The sequence below is a fragment of the Catharus ustulatus genome, chromosome 7 (assembly GCF_009819885.2).
Source record: "Catharus ustulatus isolate bCatUst1 chromosome 7, bCatUst1.pri.v2, whole genome shotgun sequence".
NCBI lineage: Eukaryota > Metazoa > Chordata > Aves > Passeriformes > Turdidae > Catharus > Catharus ustulatus.
This window is the reverse complement of record NC_046227.1, coordinates 39,170,646-39,194,785: the sequence shown is the minus strand read 5'-3', so window position 1 is coordinate 39,194,785 and position 24,140 is coordinate 39,170,646. Positions and strand designations below refer to the sequence as shown.

General features: G+C 52.6%; 1 protein-coding gene across 8 annotated transcripts in view; it reads right to left on the bottom strand.

Moving 5' to 3' along the window:
• Positions 1–366: 366 nt before the first annotated feature.
• Positions 367–24,140, bottom strand: part of LOC116998870 (formin-like protein 2) — a 110,549-nt gene continuing 86,775 nt past the window's right edge. For 2 of the 8 annotated variants that reach the window (XM_033065021.1, XM_033065025.1), the window contains 19 exons: positions 24,000–24,093; positions 21,651–21,725; positions 19,755–19,865; positions 17,872–18,021; positions 17,077–17,178; positions 16,418–16,727; positions 15,816–16,007; positions 14,182–14,202; positions 12,743–12,867; positions 11,581–11,783; positions 10,535–10,769; positions 9,416–9,484; positions 9,243–9,323; positions 8,157–8,286; positions 7,288–7,451; positions 7,097–7,198; positions 6,123–6,221; positions 5,523–5,646; positions 367–525 (listed from right to left, as the gene is read on the bottom strand). In XM_033065021.1, coding sequence (XP_032920912.1) covers positions 419–525; positions 5,523–5,646; positions 6,123–6,221; positions 7,097–7,198; positions 7,288–7,451; positions 8,157–8,286; positions 9,243–9,323; positions 9,416–9,484; positions 10,535–10,769; positions 11,581–11,783; positions 12,743–12,867; positions 14,182–14,202; positions 15,816–16,007; positions 16,418–16,727; positions 17,077–17,178; positions 17,872–18,021; positions 19,755–19,865; positions 21,651–21,725; positions 24,000–24,093 — 2,494 coding nt within the window. In that variant the 3' untranslated portion in view covers positions 367–418. Of the gene's footprint in view, positions 526–1,066; positions 1,994–2,972; positions 3,107–5,522; positions 5,647–6,122; positions 6,222–7,096; positions 7,199–7,287; positions 7,452–8,156; positions 8,287–9,242; positions 9,324–9,415; positions 9,485–10,534; positions 10,770–11,580; positions 11,784–12,742; positions 12,868–14,181; positions 14,203–15,815; positions 16,008–16,417; positions 16,728–17,076; positions 17,179–17,871; positions 18,022–19,754; positions 19,866–21,650; positions 21,726–23,999; positions 24,094–24,140 lie in introns of those variants that run through there. The other 6 variants (XM_033065024.1, XM_033065027.1, XM_033065023.1 and 3 more) reach the window with 4 other exon arrangements.

Below are 24,140 nucleotides of genomic sequence, written 5' to 3'. Positions count from 1 at the left end.
TGAGCCCAGGCTGCTCCTGAGGGCTCCTTGGGCAGGGTGTGGAGCCCAGGCAGCTGCTCCTGGAAGGTTCCTCAGAGGATTGAAAAGCCCAGGCCGCTCCTGAGGGCTCCATGAGCAGGGTGTGGAGCCCAGGCCACTGCTGGAGGGTTCTTGAAGGGGCTGTGGAGCCCAGGCCGCTCCTGAGGGCTCCTTGGGCAGTGTGAGAAGCCCAGGCTGCTGCTGGAGGAGCTGTGGAGCCCAGGCTGCTCCTGGAAGATTCCTGGAGGGTTCCTGGAGGGGCTGTGGAGCCCAGGCTGCCCCTGGAGGGTTCCTGGTGGATTCCTCGGGGGCTGTGGAGCCCAGGCTGCCCCTGGAGGGTTCCTGGTGGATTCCTGGTGGATTCCTCGGGGGTTGTGGAGCCCAGGCCGCTCCCCAGGGCTCACATGGCCAGCTCGGCGCCGTTGGAGCGCAGCCCGTGCTCGTCGAAGCGGCGGCGCACGCTCCTCCTCAGCGCGTCGGCGCGGCGGTACGGCTGGTTCCGGAGATCTGCGGGGAGCCAGCGGGGTCAGCACGGACACACGGACACAGGGACACACAGCACAGCAGCACAGACAGCCACAGGCCCGCTGGAAGCCAATCAAAGCAGCTTGTGGAGCGCGGGAGGGGAGGGGATGGACGGAAGGACGGACGTGCCCAACTACAGCCCCAGCGGCAGGGTAATACTGGTGGGATCACGGGGATGGAGCTGGGGGATCAGGGATGCTGCTGGGGGATCCCCACAGCCCTTTTAGGATGGATCCAAGGCATTGTTCAGGTTGGCAAGGACCTCTGAGAGAGGTGTGCTCTGAGGTGTTCCCACATCCCTGAAAGCTGGAGGATGCTCCTCACTGGTGGCAGCTGTGGGTTCAGCCACACCTAGGAGGATTTAAGATCCCCACATCCCATTTAGATTTAGGATTCATGGGATTGTTCAGGTTGGTAAGGACCTCCTAGATCTAAAGAGAGATGTGCTCTGAGGTGTTCCCACATCCCTGAAAACACCAGAGCTGGAGGATGCTCCTCACTGCTGGGAGATGTGGGTTCAGCCACACCTGGGAGGATTTACGATCCCCACATCCCATTTAGATTTAGGATCCCCCCATCCCATTCAGATTTAGGATTTATGGGATTTTTCAGGTTGGCAAGGACCTCTGAGACCTACAGAGGTGCCCTGGGAAGAGCAGCTGGCACTGGGTTGGATTGTTGGATTTTCCAGCTGCTCTCCATGGCTGCAGTGATTGTTCATCAATCAGCCCAAGGAGGGGAGAGCCTGGGGAGGGAACACTGAGCATGGGATGGGATGGATGGAAAAGGGAGAAAGCTGATGGATGGGATGGTGGAATGGGACATTCCAGGTGTCACATGTGCTGTCACCTGTGCACCTACAGCAGAACAAGCCCTGAGACAATTCCAGTTCAAATCTTGGTCTCCTGGCCAACAAATCTGTGCTGGACTGAGCAAATCCCTCAGAGTTCCTGGATAACTCATGGTGGGAGCTACACAGAACTCCCAAACCTCAACACACCTGGAGTTGGAGATTCCACCTCATGCAGAACCCAACTGGGGACAAAACTGGGGACACCTGGGGCCAACAGCCCAACTATTTTGGGCTGGGCTTGAGGAGAAATGGCCAAAATGGAGTGTGAGTGGTCACTGACCAACAGCACCTGGGGACGGGACTGTTTGGGGCTCAATTTGAGGAGAAGTGGCCAAACAGAGATGATGGGCACCAGCCAACATCCTGTGGATCCCAGAGGTGAAAATCAAAGCTCTGGGTCTCAAGTGGCCTCGAGGGTCTCACCAGTATTAGCTCAGCCACATCTACCACCAGCTGCCTGGCACAGAGAGAGAGGAGGAAGCCAAGTAAAAAGTGATGCTTGCCAGCTCTGGGAATCCTCCACCACGGCTGTGCTAGAAGAAATCCTTACCCTCGAGTGAACATTGGGAAATTTAGTGATATTATTCTTCTTTAGGGCTAAACAGAAAAAAAAAATAACAAACAAAAAACAACAAACAGAAAGAAAAAAAAACAAAACACAAAAAAAATGATGGTTAAGTAAAAAAATGGGATGGAGAATGAAGAGCAAAAGTCAGTGTTCAAACCTCCCGGGCTGAAAGCACAGAGCAAGAGGGGTTAGAGGGCAGGAGGGGCAGGAGGACACTCCCTGCCCCAATTCCAAGCTGCTTTGAAGGCTGGCTCCAGGAAGAGAAGACAGAGAGAACCCAGAAGAGCAAAGAACCATGGAGTGGGTTAGTCTGTGGATTTGTTGATGGAATTCCACAGGGAAGGGGGCAGGAGCACTGCTGGCTCCTCAGGCTGAGCACAGCAGCGTCCAGGGCCATGCTGGGTTAGGGACACCACGGTGGCAATGGCTCAGTTCCGTGTCAGCTGTGCCTCAGCACCATTCCAGGGGCTGTGCCCTGCATTCCCAGGGTCCCAGCCCTGCTCCCCACCCCCTGCTCAGTGAGAATTCCTGGTGCCATCAGATAAAGCTGGCGTGGAACTGACACGGAACAGAAGAGTTAGATGTGGATGAACAAGGAGAGATCTCAGCTGAACATGCAGGAGCTGGTTAGGAGCCCCAGAGCACCCATGGGGGACACTCCCCAGGCAGAAACCACCCCAAGGGCCATGCAGCCCCCAGCCCACCGGGAGGTGCCACATGCAGGGCCCCCCAGGTGACACTGAGCCAGGGGAGCTGTCACTGCTGGGGCTGCAGGAGCTCAGCCCAGTGAGCCCCAGAGAGCCCCAGAGGGATGGGATCAGTGGGATGGGATGGGATCAGTGGGATGGGATGGGATCAGTGGGATGGGATGGGATGGGATCCATGGCACGGACAGGACATGCAACACAGGGGACACCACTAGGACGTCAGGACACCACTACACACTGAACAGTCACAGACTCCTGGCTCAGATCCACACAAACAAAGTGGCCAAAAGCCTACAGCGACCTTCCTGCTTTCTAAGAGCGCCAGGTGTGAGAGAGGGAGGGTTTAGGAATGGAATTCCTCGGGGACAACGGGGTCGCAGAAGAAGCGAGAGCCGCGCTTGGCGCTGCGGGCGGTGAACGGCACCGTCTTGAGCACTGCATGGGAACAACAACAGCCACACACACAGCGTCAGCTCTGCCCAGCAGGGACAGCCCTGGGCTCCACGGGGACAGGGACACTGCCCAGGGACAGCCCTGGCCTCCATGGGGACAGGGACACTGCCCAGGGACAGCCCTGGCCTCCACGGGGACAGGGACACTGCCCAAGACAGCCCTGGGCTCCATGGGGACAGGGACACTGCCCAGCAGGGACAGCCCTGGGCTCCACGGGGACAGGGACACTGCCCAGCAGGGACAGCCCTGGGCTCCATGGGGACAGGGACACTGCCCAGCAGGGACAGCCCTGGGCTCCACGGGGACAGGGACACTGCCCAGGGACAGCCCTGGGCTCCATGGGGACAGGGACAGCCCAACAGACAGCCCTGGGCTCCATGGGGACAGGGACACTGCCCAGCAGGGACAGCCCTGGGCTCCATGGGGACACTGCCCAGCAGGGACAGCCCTGGGCTCCATGGGGACACTGCCCAGCAGGGACAGGGACACTGCCCAGCAGGGACAGCCCTGGGCTCCACGGGGACAGGGATACTGCCCAGGGACAGCCCTGGCCTCCATGGGGACACTCTGCCCCTGGACAAGGGGGGTGGGAGGTGTCAGGAGGGGTTTGATCTGCTCAGAGAATCCCAGAAGAGTTTAGGGTCCCTTCCAACCCAAACTCATCTCTTCCCATGGCAGGGACACCTCTCATTGTCCCCAGATGCTCCAAGCCCTGTCCAGCCTGGCCTAGAGCTCTCCAAGGGGATAGGGAGGTGCAGGATTTACTGGGAGATCTCCAGGGATGGGAATTTCAGGATTTACTGGGAGAGCTCCAGGACTGGGGGGAGATTCAGGATTTACTGGGAGATCTCCAGGGATGGGAGGTGCAGGATTTACTGGGAGATCTCCAGGGATAAGAATTTCAGGATTTACTGGGAGATCTCCAGGGATGAGCAGTTCAGGATTTACTGGGATATCTCCAGGGATGGGAATTTCAGGATTTATTGGGAGATCTCCAGGGGTGTGGAGGTGACCTCAGTCCTACCTGCCCTTCCATGCCTGACCTTTCCTCCTCTGTGGCTTGAGGCCCCAGAATGAGCAAACCCAGGCACAAAGCACAGGAAATGTTTAATTGGAGCCTGGCACCCTCTCCCCTGATGTTTTTTTCCACAGGGATTGGTGTCAGCCACACAATCTGCTCCTGCCACAGAGCAGAACCATTTTTCCAATTAAACCAGCCCAGGAGGAGTTGTGGAAGCGATGCCAGGTTGGAAATTGCTGCCCTTCAAATGAGGAATCATATCTCAGGGCCATTAACCAAGGTGAGAAGGAGTTGGGAAAGCCTCACACACAAAGTCCCTGGCTCTCCTTAGTGAGGGATCAAACAGCTCCCTGCCCCTCTGCAGGAGAAACTCCTGTGGAAAACTTCCAGGAGCAGTTGGCAAAGACTTTTTTTGGGGGGTTTTTTGGGTTCTGTGCAAGGAAATGGAGTTTGTGAAGCTCCTGAGGTGTTAAATCATTTTCCTTCCACAGCACAGCACAGGTGAAAAACGTGTGGAACACTTCCAGTTCTGTGATTCCAGAAGCTGGAAGTGTTACAAAGGATTTAATTCCTGGGAAAGATGCAGTTCAGGGGCTCTTTTCATCAGCAAATATTTGCACCAGGGGCTGTGTCCCTTCCCTCTGGGACCTGCAGGAAAACCTGGAGCAGTTTGGGCTCACTGGGGGTTGCCTGAAGAATTTCTGGGATCAACCTTCAAGAAAACAGAGGCTCTTCATCCTCACACTGATGCCATTTGTGGGGAGAAAAAAGGGATCTGGGGCAGATCCACACAGCACAGCTGGAGCAGCTGTGGGATCAGGCACTCCCTGCCTGCTCCAAATCCCTGGGAATGTCCCCACAAGCTGGAAGAGAAGGAGCAGAACCTTCTGGACTTGCTCCACACCACACAAACAACACCCTCAGGAGGGGACAAAGCCCAAAGCAGATTCCCCCTGGGAATTCCTGAGGTTGGCATTCCCAACTGGCTGGCAGATCCCCTTGGGAATACCTGAGGCTGGAATTCCTGGGGTTGGAATTATAATGGGGTGCCATTATATTTCTCCCCTCTTGCTCCTGAGGCTGGAATTCCCAGCTGGCTGGCAGATCCCCCCTGGGAACTGCTGGAATATCCTGAGGCTGGAATGTCCCCCTGTTGTTCCTGAGGGTGGAATTCCCAGCTGGGATGGGGTGGGCACCTGTGACGGGGTCAGGGGTTCAGGGGGTACAGGTGACAGGGACAGGGTTCAGGGGTACCTGTGATGGGGTCAGGGGTACAGGGGACAGGGATACCTGTGATGGGGACATTGTTCAGGGGTGGTACCTGTGATGGCAGGGGTTCAGGTGACAGGGGTTCAGGTGACAGGGGTACAGGGGTACCTGTGATGATGTCCTCGATGGCCCCGTCCTTGCCCTCGTACACGTGCCGGTTGTCCTTGACCTGCCGGCGCCGCAGCTCCGCGATCAGCTCCTGCTGCTGCCGCTTGCTCTTGTGGGAGGGGGACTGGGAACAGCACAGGGAGCTCAGGATGCAGCTCCAGCTCTGCTGGGCTTCCTGCAGAGCATCACACACCCACACACCCCCCAACTCCTGCCATTCCCCCATTCCAAGGGAACAGCCCTGTGCTCGCTGCTCCTGCTCCGAGGAGAAGTCAGGGAAGGATAAAGTTCAGCTCGTGGAAATATGGAAAAGACAACAGTATGGAAAAACAACAATATGGAAAACACAACAACATGGAAAAACAACAATATGGAAAAGACAACAACATGGAAAAGACTCCCCACCTGTTTAGTTGTCTCTAATTCTGCAGGCTTCCACAGCAGCAGACCCACCTGTTGCCATCCCATTCCCACCACCATCCCAGTTCCCTCCATAAAAACTTGCAGACTCTTCCCAGGCAACTCCAGTTCCTCACTTGGAGCTGAGGTTTGTGACAACCAGGACCAGGATGCCAGCTGGGAGCTGGGTTTGTCCTGTACCTTTTGGTCCTGCTGCTCCATCAACGCTTCTTGCTCCATGAGTTTTTCCATTAAGGCCTGCTCCTGTTTTTTCCTCAGCTCGTTTTCCTCCTCTGCTTGCTGTTTGTGAGAAAATCCAGGGGTTAGAGATCCCAGGGGAGCCAGGGAGGGATGGGATCTGTGCCACCATGGGCCTTTGTGGGAAGGAAAGAAAAGAAGGGAGGGAGGGAGGGAGGGAGGGAAGGAAGGAAGGAAGGAAGGAAGGAAGGAAGGAAGGAAGGAAGGAAGGAAGGAAGGAAGGAAGGAAGGAAGGAAGGAAGGAAGGAAGGAAGGAAGGAAGGAAGGAAGGAAGGAAGGAAGGAAGGAAGGAAGGAAGGAAGGAAGGAAGGAAGGAAGGAAGGAAGGAAGGAAGGAAGGAAGGAAGGAAGGAAGGAAGGAAGGAAGGAAGGAAGGAAGGAAGGAAGGAAGGAAGGAAGGAAGGAAGGAAGGAAGGAAGGAAGGAAGGAAGGAAGGAAGGAAGGAAGGAAGGAAGGAAGGAAGGAAGGAAGGAAGGAAGGAAGGAAGGAAGGAAGGAAGGAAGGAAGGAAGGAAGGAAGGAAGGAAGGAAGGAAGGAAGGAAGGAAGGAAGGAAGGAAGGAAGGAAGGAAGGAAGGAAGGAAGGAAGGAAGGAAGGAAGGAAGGAAGGAAGGAAGGAAGGAAGGAAGGAAGGAAGGAAGGAAGGAAGGAAGGAAGGAAGGAAGGAAGGAAGGAAAAGGAAAAAGAAAGTAAGGAAAGACAAAAGAGGAGAAAGAAGAAGAAAGGAAGACAGGAGAAAGGAGAAGGAGGAAAAGAAGAAGGAGAAGGAGGAAAAGAAAGAGGAGAAAGAGAAGGAGGAGAAGGAGCAGAAGAGTATAGGAGGAGAAGTGCAGGGAGGAAAAAGAGGATGAGGAGAAGGAGAAAGAGAAGAGGAGGAGGAGGAAGAGAAGAAAGAGGAGGAAGAGGAAGCTCTGGTTTACCTTGTAGGCCTTCACAAAGCGGACAAACACCGGGAAGAATACCGAGGGTGGGGTTGTCTTGGGATTCTCCCCAAAATATTTCACAGCATCATCAAAGGCATCCTGCAACAGGCACAGCTTCAGTGTCCTGCTCACTGTCAACATCCCAGCCTCCCGTGGAGATACAGCCCAAAGACACAACTCACACCCACCTGGGCTATTTTGGCATCGTCCTGCAGCTTCTTGAGCTTGCCCTCGTTGCTCTGGATGAAGTCCTTGAGCATGGTGTTGTGGTCATGCATGGTGTACTCGCGCTTGGTGAGCTCCAGGCCCCGCTGCAGCTCCTTCACATCCAGCAGGACGTTCTCCAGGGACACTGGGGGTGACACAGGGTGCAGGGCAGGATGTGACAGCAGTGTGTGTTCTGTCCCCAGCTGTTAAACCAGCTGGGCAGGGATCTAATGATAATTTCACAGCCCATCCTCCCTCCAGGAGATCTCTCCTGTTCATGGCCACTGAGTCCCAGGGCATGGCTGATAAAATTCCATCATCCCATGGGGAGATGCTCCACCCAGGGGAGGAGCCAAGCATTTCCTACCCTGATCAAATCTGAGATTTGGAACATCAGAGCAGCCTTTCCCACTGGATCCCAGAGGAAAACCAGACCCTTCCACATCATCCCTGGGCCTTGGGAGGAAACTGCACCTTGTACAGGAGCACTGCTCCACCTGAGCCACATCTGTCACTGCAGGAGGATGCAGCCACCATGGGATGGGACTGCTGCCAACACCCTGCCTGACGGGTGTCAGGTTGTACTCTGACTGTGTCAGGGTTTGGGGTTTGTTCTTTGTAGTGCTGTATTTCTATTTTAATTTCCCTAGTAAAGAACTGTTATTCCCATTCCCATATCTTTGCCTGAAAGCCCCTTGATTTCAGAATTACAATAATTTGGAGGGAGGGGGTTTGCATTCTCCATTTCAAAGAGAGGCTCCTGCCTTTCCTAGCAGACACCTATTCCCAACCAGGACACCCAGCAGTGCCAGTAATTCCCCACCCTGCAGGGGCACAGGACAGGCTGTACCTGCTGCTGCCTTCTCCACGTAGTGCAGCTCGTTGTAGAACAGGGCCACGTGCTGGTACTTGTCCTTCACCACGTTGGAGATGTAGTGCAGCAGCGTCTGCTTCCGGTCCGTCGACTTCGTCTCCAGGAGCTGGGGAGGGCAGGAGAGAGCAGGGAGGGGCTGGGAGCAGGCTCCAAACAAAGTGGGAGAACACTCCAGAGAGTTCTCCATGCTGGGAAGCACCAGGGCAGTCCCCCAGCAGCCACCTGGGTCACCACGACCCCGTGGAGGGTCACAGGGGTGGGACAGAGAGGCTGGAAAACTGGGAAAGGTTCTGGGATGATGGACACGAGCCCAGGGGTGCCCAGGGGGGCAGGAGGGCCCTGGGCTGTGTGACCCAGCCCTGTGTGACACTGCTGGGACACCTCCAGGGCTGGGGACAGCTCGGGGACAGCAGGGACCCTGAGGGGCTGCAGAGTGGGAGGGGAGGGAATGGAGCTGGGAAAGGGCTGGAGAATTCCTGAGGGAAATGGGAAGGGAATGGAGAATTCCTGAGGGAAATGGGAATGGAGAATTCCTGAGGGAAATGGGAAAGGAATGGAGAATTCCTGAGGGAAATGGGAAGGGAATGGAGAATTCCTGAGGGAAATGGGAAGGGAATGGAGAATTCCTGAGGGGAGTGGGAAGGGAATGGAGAATTCCTGAGGGAAATGGGAAGGGAATGGAGAATTCCTGAGGGAAATGGGAAGGGGCTCAGCCTGGAGCAAAGGAGGATCCAGAGGGATCTTTTCCCTCTCTGGAATTCCCTGCCAGGAGGGGACACCGGGGGGATTTGGGATCTGCTCCAGGAACAGGGACAGGAGCAGAGGGAACAGCTCAGGCTGGGCAGGGCAGGGCAGGGTGGATTTGGGGACAATTCCTCCATGGAAAAGGTGCTCAGGTGGAGTCCCCATCCCTGCAGGATGTAAAACCCTGTGGATGTGACACTGGGGACAGGGACAGTGCTGGGAATGGTTGGACTCTGTGCTCTTGGAAGGTTTTTCCAACCTGAAGAACTCCACACTAATTTCCAGCAGGTGCCCACAGCACATCCCTGCTTTTCTTACCAGGTCTAAACTCTGCAGCTTAAATCCATAGACAGCCCCTCGTTTGCTGCTGTTCATGTAATTGCCAAGAGCCAGGATGATCTGCCAGGATGAAACAGAGCAGAGCAGGAATTCTCAGGACAAACTCCTGGAGGTTCAGACTCCCCTGGAAGGAGAGCTGAGATCAGACCTACCTCCAGGATTTTCTTCAGTTTTTGGGATGACTTTATGGACACAGAGGCAGCGATGATGGCGTGGAGTTGCTGTGGGGAAACACAAGAAGAGCTTTGGTTAATGCACATCCAGCCAGCAGGAAAATCAACATCCAAACACTCACATCCTGGAAAAAACCTTCCTGGACAGCTCAGGGAAATCCAGGGAGAGCTCAGAGCCCCTTGCAGGGCCTGGAGGGGCTCCAGGAGAGCTGGAAAGGGATTGAGGGACAGGACACAGGGAATGGCAGGGATGGATGGGATATTGGGAATTGGGAATTCCTGGCTGGGCTGGAATTCCCAGAGCAGCTCTGGCTGCCCCTGGATCCCTGGAGTGTCCAAGGCCAGGATGGGGCCTGGAGCAGCCTGGGACAGTGGGAGGTGTCCCTGCCATGGCACTGCAATGAGATATTCCTTCTTTTCCCTTCCCACCCAACCCCACCTGGGATCCTGGGAATGCTCCCTGGCACTCCAGGATTCCAAACCCTTCCCTTGCCTGCCAGATTCACCCCCTCAGATGTAAATGAGGATTCACACTCCAACCCCTACAGCTGTCCCAGTGATGGAAAACAATTCCAAGGGCCCATGGAAGCACCAAGCACCAAGAGTAACTTTTCCCAACAATATTCCTTTGAGGGTGCTGGGGCTCCTTGGGGAATGGTAACATTCCCAGGGCTGCCAGAGCTCCAGGAGCACTTGGGACATCCCAGGGATGCTCAGGGTGGGAATTTGGGATGTCTGTGCAGGGCCAGGAGCTGGATCCATGATGCCATGGGTCCCTTTCAGCTGTGAAATTTGTGAAATTCCAGCTGTGAGTGTTCCAGCTGTGGGTGTCACAACTGTGGAATTCCAGCTGTGGTTATCCCAGCTGTGGAATTCCAGCTGTGGGTGTCACAACTGTGGCTATTCCAGCTGTGAAATTCCAGCTGTGTGTGTCCCAGCTGTGGAATTCCAGCTGTGGTTATCCCAGCTGTGGCTGTCCCAGCTGTGGCTGTCCCAGGTGTGGAATTCTAGTTATGGGTGTCCCAGCTGTGGCTCTCCCAGCTGTGGCTGTCCCAGCTGTGGCTGTCCCAGCTGTGGCTGTCCCCCGCTCCCTCTCACCGGGGTGAGCATCTGGATGCTCTCGGCGAAGTTGCCGATGAAGGCCATGATGGTCATTTTCTGCATGAGCCTCTCGATCTTGCTGAACTGCATCATGAACCTGTCCTCATCTGACAGGTTCTCCAGGGGCTTCCTCTCCCTCTCGTAGAGCCTCAGCACCTTCACCTCGTTCTCCGTGGGCAGGAAGCGCATCAGGCACTCCACAAAATCCACCGGCAGCGTCTTCAGGTCAAAGCTGGGCAAAACCCAGGGAGGAGGGTGAGGGGACAAAGCTCAGCCAGGCCAGGGGTGTGCCCAGCCTGGGAGAGCTGGGAATGTGCCCTGGAGAGGGGAAGGATCCAGGGAGAGCTTCCAGAACATTCCAGGGCCTGAAGGGGCTCCAGGAGAGCTGGAGAGGGACTGGGGACAAGGGATGGAGGGACAGGACACAGGGAATGGCTGCACTGTCAGAGGGCAGGGATGGGTATTGGGATATTGGTATACTGGGGTATTGGGAATTGGGATATTGGGAATTGGGATATTGGGATATTGGGTATTGGGATATTGGGATATTGGGTACTGGGATATTGGGTACTGGGATATTGGGTACTGGGATATTGGGCTATTGAGATATTGGGATATTGGGAAAATGGGATATTGAGATTTTGGGATATTGGAGTTTAGGGATATTGGGTATTGGGCTATTGGGATATTGGGAATTGGGATATTGGAGTATTGGGAATTGAGGTATTGGAGTTTAGGGATATTGGGATATTGGAGTATTGGGAATCGGGACATTGGAATACTGGGAATTGGAATATTAGGTATTGGGATACTGGGAATTGGGACATCAGGATATTGGGATTTGTGAACTGGAATATTGGGAATTGGAATATTGGGAATTGGGATATTGGAATATTGGGATATCGGGAAATCAGGATATTGAGATATTGGGATATTAGGAATTGGGATATTGGGAAATTGAGATTTTGGGATATTGGAGTTTATGGATATTGGGATATTGGGATACTGGGGCAGGACTCCTCTGGGGGAATCCCGACACTCACACGTGGATGGCCCTGCAGATCTCGTCCGCCGTTTTCCCGGCTTTCCGCAGGGTGATGGCCAAGTTCTTGGCTCTGTTGGCATCCAGCAGAGTGACTTTGTTGGATCCTTTCTGAGGGATCTTCTGCTTGCTGGAAGTCAGGTCCATGGCTGGGCCCTGGGCTTTTGTTTTGAATATTTCCTCGAATTCATCCACGTTTAGATCCTGGAAAGGAAAGGAAAGGATGTGTGCTGCAGGGAACACAAAATCCTAAAATCCAGAGCTGCAGGAAAAGCGTTGTGGGGGCTGAGACTGGACCATGAACCATGGAATGGTTTGGGTTGGAATCTTAAAGTTCATCCCATTTCAGGGACACCTTCCACTAGCCCAGGATTTTCCAACCCTGTCCAACCTGGCTTTGGAATCCAGAGAGTTCTGTCAGAGGCTGAGGGATGGAAGGAATCCATTCCTGAGCAGGGACGAGGAAATCTGGCCAGATCCCAGAAATCCAGCCCCAAACAGCTCTGCACACGTTCAGAAATCCAGGAGAACATTCCTGAGCACTGGTGCATTGTGCAGCCATGGATAAAGCATCTATGGGAGCACCCAGGACCTGGAATGAGCCCTTTGCCAAGGTCACTGCCCTGCCAGGACCTGCAATGAGCCCTCTGCCAAGGTCACTGCTGCAGGGCTGCAGCTGCAGGGGTGGGAGCAGCACAGGTGGAGCTGCAATGCTGGGGGCTGCAGGGCTGGGAGCTGCAGGGCTGGGAACTGCACTGCTGAGAGCTGCACTGCTGAGAGCTGCAATGCTGAGGGCTGCAATGCTGGGGGCTGCAATGCTGGGGGCTGCAGGGGCACAGCTGCAGGGCTGCTGCAAGGGTGGAGCTGCAGTGCTGGGGGCTGCAATGCTGAGAGCTGTAATGCTCAGAGCTGCAATGCTCAGAGCTGCAATGCTGGGGGCTGCAGTGCTGGGGGCTGCAGGGGCACAGCTGCAGGGCTGCTGCAGGGGTGGAGCTGCAATGCTGAGAGCTGCAATGCTCAGAGCTGCAATGCTGGGGGCTGCAGGGGTGGGAGCTGCAGGGCTGCTGCAGTGCTGGGGGCTGCAGTGCTGAAAGCTGCAATGATGAGAGCTGCAGTGCTGGGGGCTGCAGGGCTGGGGGCTGCAGGGCTGCAGCTGCAGGTACCTCGAGAATGCGCTCGTCGTCGATCTCGTTGAACACCGTGCCGTTGATCTGGTTGGGTTTCAGCGCCACCCAGTTGAAGACGGGCATGCGGAACTTGGTCTTGATGGGCTTCTTGATCTTCACAGCTGGGGACACAGGAGGGATCCTCAGGGACAGCCTGGGGCACCAGAGCAGCTCCCAGCTGCAATCCAGCCCTGGGTACTCCTCAGGATCCCCCTGGCAGTCCTGCAGTCCAACCCCAGCGCCCTGAGAACTCCCCAGAGGGAGATCTGGGATTCCTGCAGCACCCCGAGCTGCCTGCACTGATCTGAGCTCCCAGGATCTGTCCAAACTCCATGGGGAAGGGGGAGAGAGGGGGAATTCAGCCCTGAGCAGCAGAGCTCACTCTGAGCTGTGTCACAAACAGGGGACAAGTTCTTGGGAAATGGGATTTGGGGAAACTGCAGGGGTCTGAGTTTCAAGGCCAAAGGGGCTGAGCTGCAGCAAAGCTGGGCTTTAACAGGGGCTTAAAACAAGGTTTGCATTCCTGTGCTGTGCAAATCCAGCAAACCTGAGTAATTTGGAAACTCTGGAGTAATTTAGGGATTTAAACAAAGGAGTTGTGGAAATGAAAGCTGGAAATGAGGCCTGACTGAGCAAGGGAACAACCCTGCTCCTAATCCTGCTCCTATTCCTGTTCCTGTTTCCTATTCCTGTTCCTGTTTCCTATTCCTGTTCCTATTCCTGTTCCTGTTTCCTATTCCTGTTCCTGTTCTTGTTCCTATTCCTGTTCCTGTTTCCTATTCCTGTTCCTGTTCCTATCCTTATCCCTACTCCATTCAATCTGGAAGCCACACAAATAATTTTCATAATCCACTTCCCATTTCTTTTCCCTTACATGAGAACACAAATTTGTTCCTGGCTACAAAATCAATTAATTAAAGTCCATCAAACAACCTTTTGCTCCTGGATTACTTCCCAAAAAATCTGGCAAACAGAACAGAAACCCCAGTCCTATAGTGCAGGACACCAAGTGGGTAACAGGGAATACACAGAATATTCCAGTGGTGTTTTGGGAATTTATCCAACTTGAGCTCATCTACACTAAACAGGGCTTTGCTCTCTGCTTAACTGATGGGGTTACTTCAAACAATTCCTAAAATAAAAGAAGGAACAGCTTTGAACACCCGTGGAAAAAGCAAATTTCTACTTGTGCACACACTGGAATGGATAATTAACTGCTCCCAGGTTATTCCAGGACAGGGAATGACTCATGGGAAAGGTGATGGAGCTCAGAATCTCTTCAGACTGCCCTTCCTCCTCCTCCTCCTCCTCCTCCTCCCTTCCCCAGCTCTGGGTGCCCAACCCCAAGGCCTGGCTCCCACCTCCCCTGCCCATCCCTGGGCACCCCAGGCACAGGGAATGCCAGCATCAGGAATACTTAGCAGCAAGGAACCTACAGAAGAGCTTGATGGGCCCATCTTAGCAGGCAGCAGAAGGAACAGAGAAAAAAGGGTTAGGAAAGGTCAGGAAAGCAGCATTTGTTATTTCCCAACTCCTGCCCTGGGAATGCTCCTTCCTGGGGAGCCCCTGGATAAACATAAGGCATTTCCAACCCAATCCCTGGATCCACAAAAGGCATTTCCAACCCAATCCCAGAATCCACAGAAAGCATTTCCAGCCCCATCCCTGGATCCACAAAGGCATTTCCAACCCCTGGATCCACAAAAGGCATTTCCATCCCTGGATCCACAAAGGCATTTCCATCCCTGGATCCACACAGGCATTTCCAGCCCCATCCCTGCATCCACAAAAGACATTTCCAGCCCAATTCCCTCAGAATTCCCACTGAGAAAAACAGGATCTGCAGCCCACAGCCCCCAGGCACCTCCACATCCCAAGGGATCAGCCCTCCCTCTGGGGCTGCATTGTCCCAAAAATCCCCCAGGATCCAGGATGCTTTCTGTCTTCCAAGGAACCTTTAAAGGCTGGAATATTTAATTAGACTAAAATATTAATGTTTAAATAATAAATAAATAAATAAATAAATGCATTTAAATAAATAAATTAAACATTAATATTTAATAAATTTATTCCTTTAAATAAATTAATTAAATATTAATATTTAATAAATTAAATAATTTTTTTTCTCCTTAATGAGATCTCTTGCTTTGGACTGGTAACAAACTCTGGAGATTTTTGGGGACACCAGTGAGCCCTTGCTCACCCCCTGAGACAGTGGCTAAAACACAGGTAAGGATGGGCAGCAGATTGTCCTTCCTTCCAAAAAATTCCCTAATTTTGCCTTTTCTCCCCAAATTTCCACAAAAAATTCCCCCAAATTTTGCACAGATATTTCTTCTCAGAAGAAACCAACCCCATATTCTGTCCAAGCCCAAACCAAAGTCACTGGCACTGCCCTGTTTATAAAATATTTGTGTGAGTTTTGCTCCACTGGAGAACCCAACAGCCCCAGACCAAACCCAAACCTGGCTTTGTTAAACCCCACAGTCTGAGCCAGCTCTGAGGATTATCCACTCCCCATCCATCCCAGGTTTATCTAAATGTCCCAGACAAAACCCAAACCTGGCTTTGTTAAACCACACAATCTGAGCCAGCTGTGAGGATTATCCATTCCCTATCCCAGCTTTCTCCAACTGTCCCAGACCAAACCCAAACCCAGCTTTGATAAAACCCCACAATCTGAGCCAGGTCTGAGGTTTATCCACTCCTCATCCCAGCTTTTCCAACTGTCCCAGACCAAACCCAAACCTGGCTTTGTTAAACCCCACAGTCTGAGCCAGCTCTGAGGATTATCCATTCCCATCCATCCCAGCTTTTCCAAACCTGGCTTTGTTAAACCCCACAATATGAGCCAGCTCTGAGGATTATCCATTCCCCCATCCCAGCTTTTCCAAGCCTGGCTTTGTTAAACCCCAATCTGAGCCTTGGACACCCCAGGGATGCTCGGGGCAGCCGCAGCTGCTGCGGAGATTCCAGAACGTTCCTTCCTCCCATGAACTCCTCGCTCCAAGCCCAGGGAGCAGCTGTGGGGCTGGTTTGGAGCCTCCCTGGGTTCCTGGGGGAGCTTTACCTGCCAGGCCAGAGTTGAAGACCACGGTGGGTGAGGCTGTGCCGGGCAGGGGGGGAGCCGAGGGCGGCGGAGGCGGCGCCGGAGCCGAGTCTGGAGCTGGACCTGGGAGAGGAGGAGGAGGAGGAGGAGGGGGAGGAGGAGGTGGAGGAGGAGGTGGAGGTGGCACAGACACTGCCACGGGGCCGTTGGGCACTGTGGGATGGAGGGAAAATGGAGTTACCATGGAGCAAAGGAGGAGCACAAAAAAAGCCACCCCAATGTCCCCTGATGTCCCCTCCCCACCCTGGGGCACCCAAAGGCCTCCAGCACCTGGAATTGCCCTCAGGAAAAAAGGAGAAAAAAAAACAGATGGAGGGGGCAGCCAAGCTGGGCTTTTTGGGATTGCTTTTTCTTATTTCATATTTATATGTACACACACCAGGGGAATGCTGGAGCAGCACACATCTCCTGTTTTTTACAGGGGTCACACTCTGCTCCCAGGAACAGGGACAGGAGCACAGGGAACAGCCCCAGGAATTCCCAGCAGGAATTTCCCCTGGGAAGGTGCTCAGGCAGTGCCCAGGGGGTTGGAGAGCCCACCCAAGGATCCCCTCCCTCCTCACCTGCCTCGGGTGAGCCTGGCAGGGCGGGCAGGGGGGGTGGGGGCGGAGGCAGTGGCACTGAGGAGGCAGCTCCAGGTGTGGCACAGGTGCCTGGCACTGCCTCTGCTCCTGCTGGCACCATCCCAGAGCTCAGGGCCACGGGCAGGATGGAGATGTCCCCATCCCCTTTCTTCTGGATCTTGATGGTTCCCTGCTTCTCCAGCTCGTGGATCTTCTTCTCCAGCGTGGACTGACGCTGGATGGCCTCCTCCTTCTCCTTCACCATCTTCCTCAGGGTGTGAACCTGGCTGTTGGCATCCTTGTAGATCTCCTGGAATGGCACAGGAGCAGGGAATGTCCCCAGTTCAGAACAGCCTGATCCAGAGAGGGGATTGCACTGCATGGCCCAGGGCAGCCTCCCCAGAGAAATTCTGGATGTTCCCACCCTCTGGGACCTCCACAGCTCCAAAACCCCCAGCTGGGATGCTCCAGAGCTGGGGAATGAGATGTGTGGCACACCCAGAGGGATTCCTGTCCATGCTCTGAGTGCACAGACAAAGAATTCCACCTGAAATGTGCCCCAGGCTCAACACCGGGAAGCCAGGAGAATTCCCCTGCCCCAAATCCCTGATCTGCACTCCCTGACCCTGGATCCAGCCAGGGCTGCCCCAGCCACTCACCCTGATCACGTCCAGTTCTTTGTTCCTTTGCATCAGCTGCTTTTCCAGTTCCACAATTTTGGCCATGGCTTCGTTCTCTGTGTCCTGGAGTTTTTCAGATAACTGCAAAAGAGAAATGGATTCAATAACTGGAAAAACTGGGGGGTCACCCATCAAAAGAAGAGGTCATTTCTTGGATGAATTGATAAATTGTTGATATTCCAGGAAACCCTGAAGCCTTGGGAAGAGATTCCTGTCTGAGATGGGAGAATCACACTGGAATGGGCTGGGAGCAGCCTGGGACAGTGGGAGGGGTCCCTGCCCTGCAGGGGTTACCTGGGGGGGTTTAATGTCCAAAACCAAACCCCTCCCTGCTCCTACAACACCTCACAACCCTGCCCAGCGAGGGAGGAATGTTATTTATTCCAAATGATGGGAATGCAGGGATGCTGAGAGAAGGAAAAGCCTTTTCTCATTTTTAAAGTATGGAAAACCCCTTTTTAAAATTCTTCTCCAAAGCCAGGCCATGCCTTCCAGCTAAAGGAGCTGACAGCAAGGCTGTGCACAGCAAACCCTGAGCATGTCCACAAGAGGATTTTCCAGCCCCTTCCCTCCTGAGTCCCTGTTTAAAGCAGGGCTTTTCCTGCCAGGATGTTTTTCCCCAATGTTGGGGCTGCTCTGCTGGGGAGTTGGAATTTCCCAGGTGAATCCTCCTGGAACTGGGATTTTCCCAGTTCAGAGGCCCAGCAATCCCAAGGATTCTCCCAAGGGAACCTCCCCAGAGCAGGCAGGGGCAGCATGCACATGCAGGCTCACGTGGGAAAGGTTTTCCTCCAGCTCCTCCACCCTCTCCAGCGCCGCGTTCTTGGTCTCGGCGTCCTCCAGCAGAGCCCCCACATCAAACACATTGTCCAGGTAAGCCTGGATCTGCACCTGCAGCTTGTCACTCTCTGTGTGCTTCAGCTTCTGCAGCAGGGCATGGGACAGGGGACACAGGGACAGGGACACAGAGGACACAGGGATACAGGGATACAGGGACAGGTGACACAGGGACAGAGGGAATACAGGGACAGGGACACAGGGATACAGGGACAGAGGGACAGGGACACAGGGATAGGGGACACAGGGACACAGGGATACAGGGACAGAGGGACAGGGACACAGGGATAGGGGACACAGGGACAGGGACACAGGGGACAGGGACACAGGGACAGGGACACAGGACAGGGACACAGGGACAGGGGACACAAGGACACAGGAGATACAGGGATAGAGGAACACAGGGATACAGGGACACAGGGCCAGGTGACACAAGGCCAGGGGACATAGGGACAGAGAGAATACAGGGATGGGTGACACAGGGATACAGGGACACAGGGACAGAGGTGACACAGGGACAGAGGGAATACAGGGACAGGTGACAAACGGATACAAGTACCAAGGGACACAGGGACAGGTGACACAGGGACACAGGGACAGGGACACAGGGACAGGGGACACAAGGACACAGGAGATACAGGGATAGAGGAACACAGGGATACAGGGACACAGGTGACACAGGGCCAGGTGACACAAGGCCAGGTGACATAGGGACAGAGGGAATACAGGGACAGGTGACACAGGGATACAAGGACACAGGGACAGGTGACACAGGGACACAGGATACAGGGAATGGAGGTGACACAAGAACACAGGGACAGAGGTGAGACAGGGACACCAGGCACTGGGACAGGGGGAGCTCAGGGCACCCCCAGGGAAACCCTCTGGAGCCCAAACACCCCCAGTGCAGGGTGTCACCCTCTGTCACCGCAGGGGACACTGCAGGAAGGGCCTGAACCAGAGCCCAAACACATCCCCTAGAGCCCAAACACAGCCCCAAACACGGCCCCAAACACAGCCATGGCCCCAAACACAGCCCCAAACACAGCCCCAAACACAGCCATGGCCCCAAACACAGCCCCAAACACAGCCATGGCCCCAAACACAGCCCCAAACACAGCAACAAACACAGCCATGGCCCCAAACACGGCCCCAAACACAGCCATGGCCCCAAACACAGCCCCAAACACAGCCATGGCCCCAAACACAGCCCCAAACACAGCCATGGCCCCAAACACAGCCCCAAACACAGCCATGGCCCCAAACACAGCCCCAAACACAGCCCCAAACACAGCCATGGCCCCAAACACAGCCCCAAACACCCCCAGACCCCAAACACACCCCTCAGACCCCAAACCCCTCTCAGGGGACACAGCAGGGACCAGCAGGGACAGGTCACTCCTGTACCAGCAGAGTTCCCAGGGATGTGCTCCCCAGCACAGGGAGGAAAAGCTGCTGCAGAGTTTGTGGCTGCCACAACCCCTGGAAATGTTGGACAGGGCTTGGAACAGCCTGGGACACTGGAAATGTCCTGAGTGAGAAACTCTTGAAGTCCCCAACCCAAGGATTCTGTGATTCCATGGAAAACAGAAAAGGGGAAGCACAGCAGAGCTCCCCTGGGCCAGGCAGAGAATCCCACAGGAGATTTTTGCAGCCTGGAGCAGGAGGAGCCCGTGGCTGCAGCGGGGACGTGGCAGGGCCAGCAGGGCTGTGGTTCATCCTCCCCCTGTGATCAGGCTCCACATTTAGCTGCAGGCTGGGGTTCCAGCCGTGCCCTGCTGTGCACAGAGCTGGGGGTGGGGGTTTGGGGCTGCACTCACATCCAGGTACTCGTCCAGGCCCAGCTTGGTGAACTCGTACTGCAGGTGCACTCGGAAGTTCATGTCCTCCACGGAGTGCACCACGATGTTGATGAACTGCATGCAGGCCACCTGCAGGGACAGCCAGCTGAGCCCAGTGTCCCCAGGACCTCCAGTTCCAGCTGAAGTTTTGGCTTTTATATTCTTTAGATTCTGCACTGCATTAATCCATAACTCTGAGCTGTTACAGGCTCTCCTCCCAGCTCAGGCACACACCACAATCCTTTCCCAGCCCAGAGCCAAGCACACCCAGCTAAACCCAGCAACCTCCAATTTCAGCTTAAATTTTAGCTTTCCTATTTTCCAGACTGTGCCCTGCACTGGTGTGTGACTGAGCTCCACACAAAGTGCTCCAGGTTCTCTCCCAATCCTTTCCCAGCCCAGAGCCAAGCACACCCAGCTGAGCCCAGGTGCCCCCAGGAACCTCCAATTTTAGTTCAATAATTATTGTTTAAAAATATCTATTATGTATCATAATAACAGATATCTGATATCTGTTATTAAATACCTGTTATTAGTAGATATTTATAACAGAGACTCCAAGGTAAAGGCCTTGTCAAGCCTCTAAAGGGGGGAAATGATGCCTTAAATTTTCACATTTTTTAGATTTTGCAGTGCCTTGGTGTGTGACTGAGCTCCACACAAAGTGTTCCAGGTTCTCTCCCAATCCTTTCCCAGCCCAGAGCCAAGGATAGGCTGCAGCTCCAGCCCCAAAAAGTGCAACCAGGGAATGGAGGAGAGAATCTGGGAGGGTGGGACTGCAGAGCTGGGGCTGGGATGGGACATGAACCCAAGGTGGGGATGGAACAGAACTGATCAAAGTGTGAAACTCAGGGCTTGGGGTCCAGCTTGGGCTCAGGGTGAATCCTTTCAGGGTTTTAATCAATCCCAGCTTTATTCCTTTCACCCTCCTCTCCAGCACCAGGAGCAGCTCTGGAGCAGGACCTGGACACCAACACAATTCCTCCTGGTTCCTCTCAGGGAAACTCAAGAGCTGCTCCATTAAACCCTGAGCTGATCTAATCCCAGCCCAGGCTGGATTTGAGCTCAGGGAATGTTGGACAGCTGGGATTAAGGAGAATGAGCATTGCAGGAATTAAGTCATGTCTGCAGAGTCACCTTCCCAGAGAGGGCCACAGCAGGCACCAGGCTCTGAAAAAACAGCCCTGGGTTTAAACTGATGGAGATTAATCCAGGTCTGGCTTTAAACTGCCTGGAAAAGGGAGATCAGTCTGGGTTTAAACACCCTGGAGATTAATCCAGGCCTGGCTTTAAACTGCCTGGAAAAGGGAGATCAGTCTGGGTTTAAACACCCTGGAGATTAATCCAGGCCTGGGTTTAAACAGCTGGGAAATGGAGATTCATCTGGGCTTGGGTTTAAATAATCTAGAAAAGGAATATTAAGTCTGGGCCTGGTCTTAAACAGCCTGGAAAAGGGAGATTAATCCAGGCCTGGGTTTAAACTGCCAGGAAAAGGGGGATTAATTCAGGCCTGGAAAAATGAGATTCATTTGGGCTTGGGTTTAAATAACCTAGAAATGGGAGATAAGTCTGGGCTTGGGTTTAAACAGCTGGGAAATGGAGATTCCCAGATTTGGGAGATTTCTCCTGATTTCAGTTTCTCACACTCCTTAAACCCCAAATTTGAGAAATTTTTCCTGATTTTAGCTTTTCACACTCCTTAAACCCCAAATTTGAGAAATTTTTCCTGATTTTAGCTTTTCACACTCCTTAACCACCAGATTTGGGAGGTTTTTGCCTCCAGCCCCAGAACCAGCACCTGCCTGAGACAGCAGGGCCAGTAGGGAAGGAAAAGGATGGAAAAAAAAAAGGGAATTTCTGGAAAATCCCACTCACCATGAAGTCAATGTTGTTGTCTTCATTCCTGAAATGCTCCATGAGCTTCTCAAAGCGCTGCTTCTCCCCACACACCTGGAAACAAGCACCAAAAAGGAATTTTAAATGCAATTTTCTGCCTGTTCAGAGCCTCTCCAGCCAGGTTTCCTCTGGTTCAAATCTCCCCCATCAGAAATTATTCCATGTGGACACCTGCTGAGGAGCCAGGTACAATTACTGCACGTTTGTAATTACAAAAGAGAAATTTTTATCTCTTTTCTCCTTCCAAAAATTGGATTTTATCCATGAGTGGAAGGAGCAGAGTTGCACCACAGCTCAGAGCTTTTCTCTGTAATTAGGGAGAAACCCAAATGACAGGGAGGGAAAAAAAAAGAAAATTATCCCTAAAGGAGGAGTGGAAATAAATCAGTGCAGCTGGTCAGAATTCCAGAAAGGGTTTTTGGCAGGAAACAAAAGGAAAAGCAGCTCCCAGGATTTGGTTTAAATTTTAATATATTTAATATTTAATATTTAATATTCCCTTCTCTGGGAGGATGGAATTCTGTGCCAGTCCTGCTTTCCCAGAGGAACACAAATTCCAGCATTCCAGGGTCCCTCTTAACCCCACTTCAGAAAAAAATGGATTTAAAGAAAATCAAATGGGTTTAAAGAAGATTTAAAGAAAATTAGATGGATTTCAAGAAGATTGAAAGAAAATCAAATGGGTTTGAAGAAGATTTGAAAAAAATCAAGTGGATTTCAAGAAGATTTAAAGAAAATCAAATGGATTTCAACAAGATTTAAGGAAAATCAAATGGATTTGAGGATGGTTTAAAGAATATCAAATGGATTTCAAGAAGATTTAAAGAAAATCAAATGGATTTGAAGAAGATTTAAAGAAAAATAAATGGATTTGAAGAAAAATTAAAGAAAATCAAGTGCATTTGAAGGTGATTTTAAAAAAATCAAATTGATTTGAAGAAGATTTAAAGAAAATCAAATGGATTTGAAGAAGATTAAAAGAAAATCAAATGGATTTGAAGATTAAAAGAAAATCAAGTGGATTTTAAGAAGATTTTAAAAAAATCAAATGGATTTCAAGAAGATTTAAAGAAAATCAAACGGATTTGAAGATGATTTAAAGAAAATTAAATGGATCTGAAGAAAAATTAAAGAAAATCGAGTGCATCTGAAGATGATTTTTTAAAAATCAAATGGATTTGAAGATGACTTAAAGAAAATCAAGTGGATTTGAAGAAGATTTAAAGAAAATCAAACGGATTTCAAGACTATTTAAAGGAAATCAAATGGATTTCAATAAGATTTAAAGAAAACCAAATGGATCTGAAGAAGATTCAAAGATGGATTTCAAGATGGATTTCAAGATGATCCAAAGACAATCAAATGGATTTGAGGATTTAAAGAAAATCAAATGGATTTAAAGAAGAAGATTTAAAGAAAATCAAATGGATTTGAAGAAGATTTAAAGAAAATTAAATGGATTTGAAGAAGATTGAAAGAAAATCAAGCAGGAGCCTTTTGGGGCTGAGCTTCCCATCAGGAGCAGCCCCAGCAGAGCAGGGTCAATCCCAGCACCCAAAATCTCCAAACCCAACCCTGGGAAGCAGCACTGGGGGGGAAAGCCCCGTGGCTGCTCAGGGACTGCCCCAGCTGGAGCTCAGCAGCTGCAGCAGCCACTTCCATGGAATGCTGTCATTTCTCCTGCAAGATTAGAGAGAGGGAAGCTGGAGAGGGAGGCTGCAGGATCCAAGGGCAGTGCTGGGATCCTGCCCCACCACAAAGCAGCTGTTGCCATTTCTGGTGGGAGGAATTTCCAAGGGCTGTCATTGGGATGACATTTGGGACATTTATGGGAGTTATTGTGGGGAGAGCCAGGATTAAAGAGTTACCAGAGCTGGAAAAAAAACCTGTCTCTGCTTAGGCTGGGAATAAAACCTTTGGAGGCTGCACTAAGCCCAGAAAACCGAGTGGATTTATGGAAAACCACCCATGGAGGGGACTGAAGGAGGAAATCCACCCCAAATCTATCCCAAAGCTGCAACCCAGCCCTGGCAGGGAGCAGCAGGAGCTGTCAGGAGGAGCTGGGAGAGGATTGATCCCAACCCACCTGGCAAAGGACACACAATTCCCAGGCACACCACCCAGGAGCAAAGCTCTGTCCCCTGCTGGGTCACTCCAGGATCATTCCCAGAATGGTTTGGATGCTCCAACTGATCAGGACACCCAGATTTGCTCCCATCAATCAGGGACACCCAAATTTGCTCCCATCAATTCTACAGGATGCAGGGACACCCAAATTTGTTCCAACCAATCAGGGACACCCAAGTTTGCTGGAGCAGCTCCACCAACCTCCTTAAAGTTGTCAAATGCAGACAGGATGATCTCGTGGCCCCCTCTGACAAGGCAAACTGCTGCCAGCAGTTCCAGGACCAGGGCTTTTGTCCTGTGGAGAAAGCAGAGGGGACACTCAGGGCCAGCACTGATCCAGGT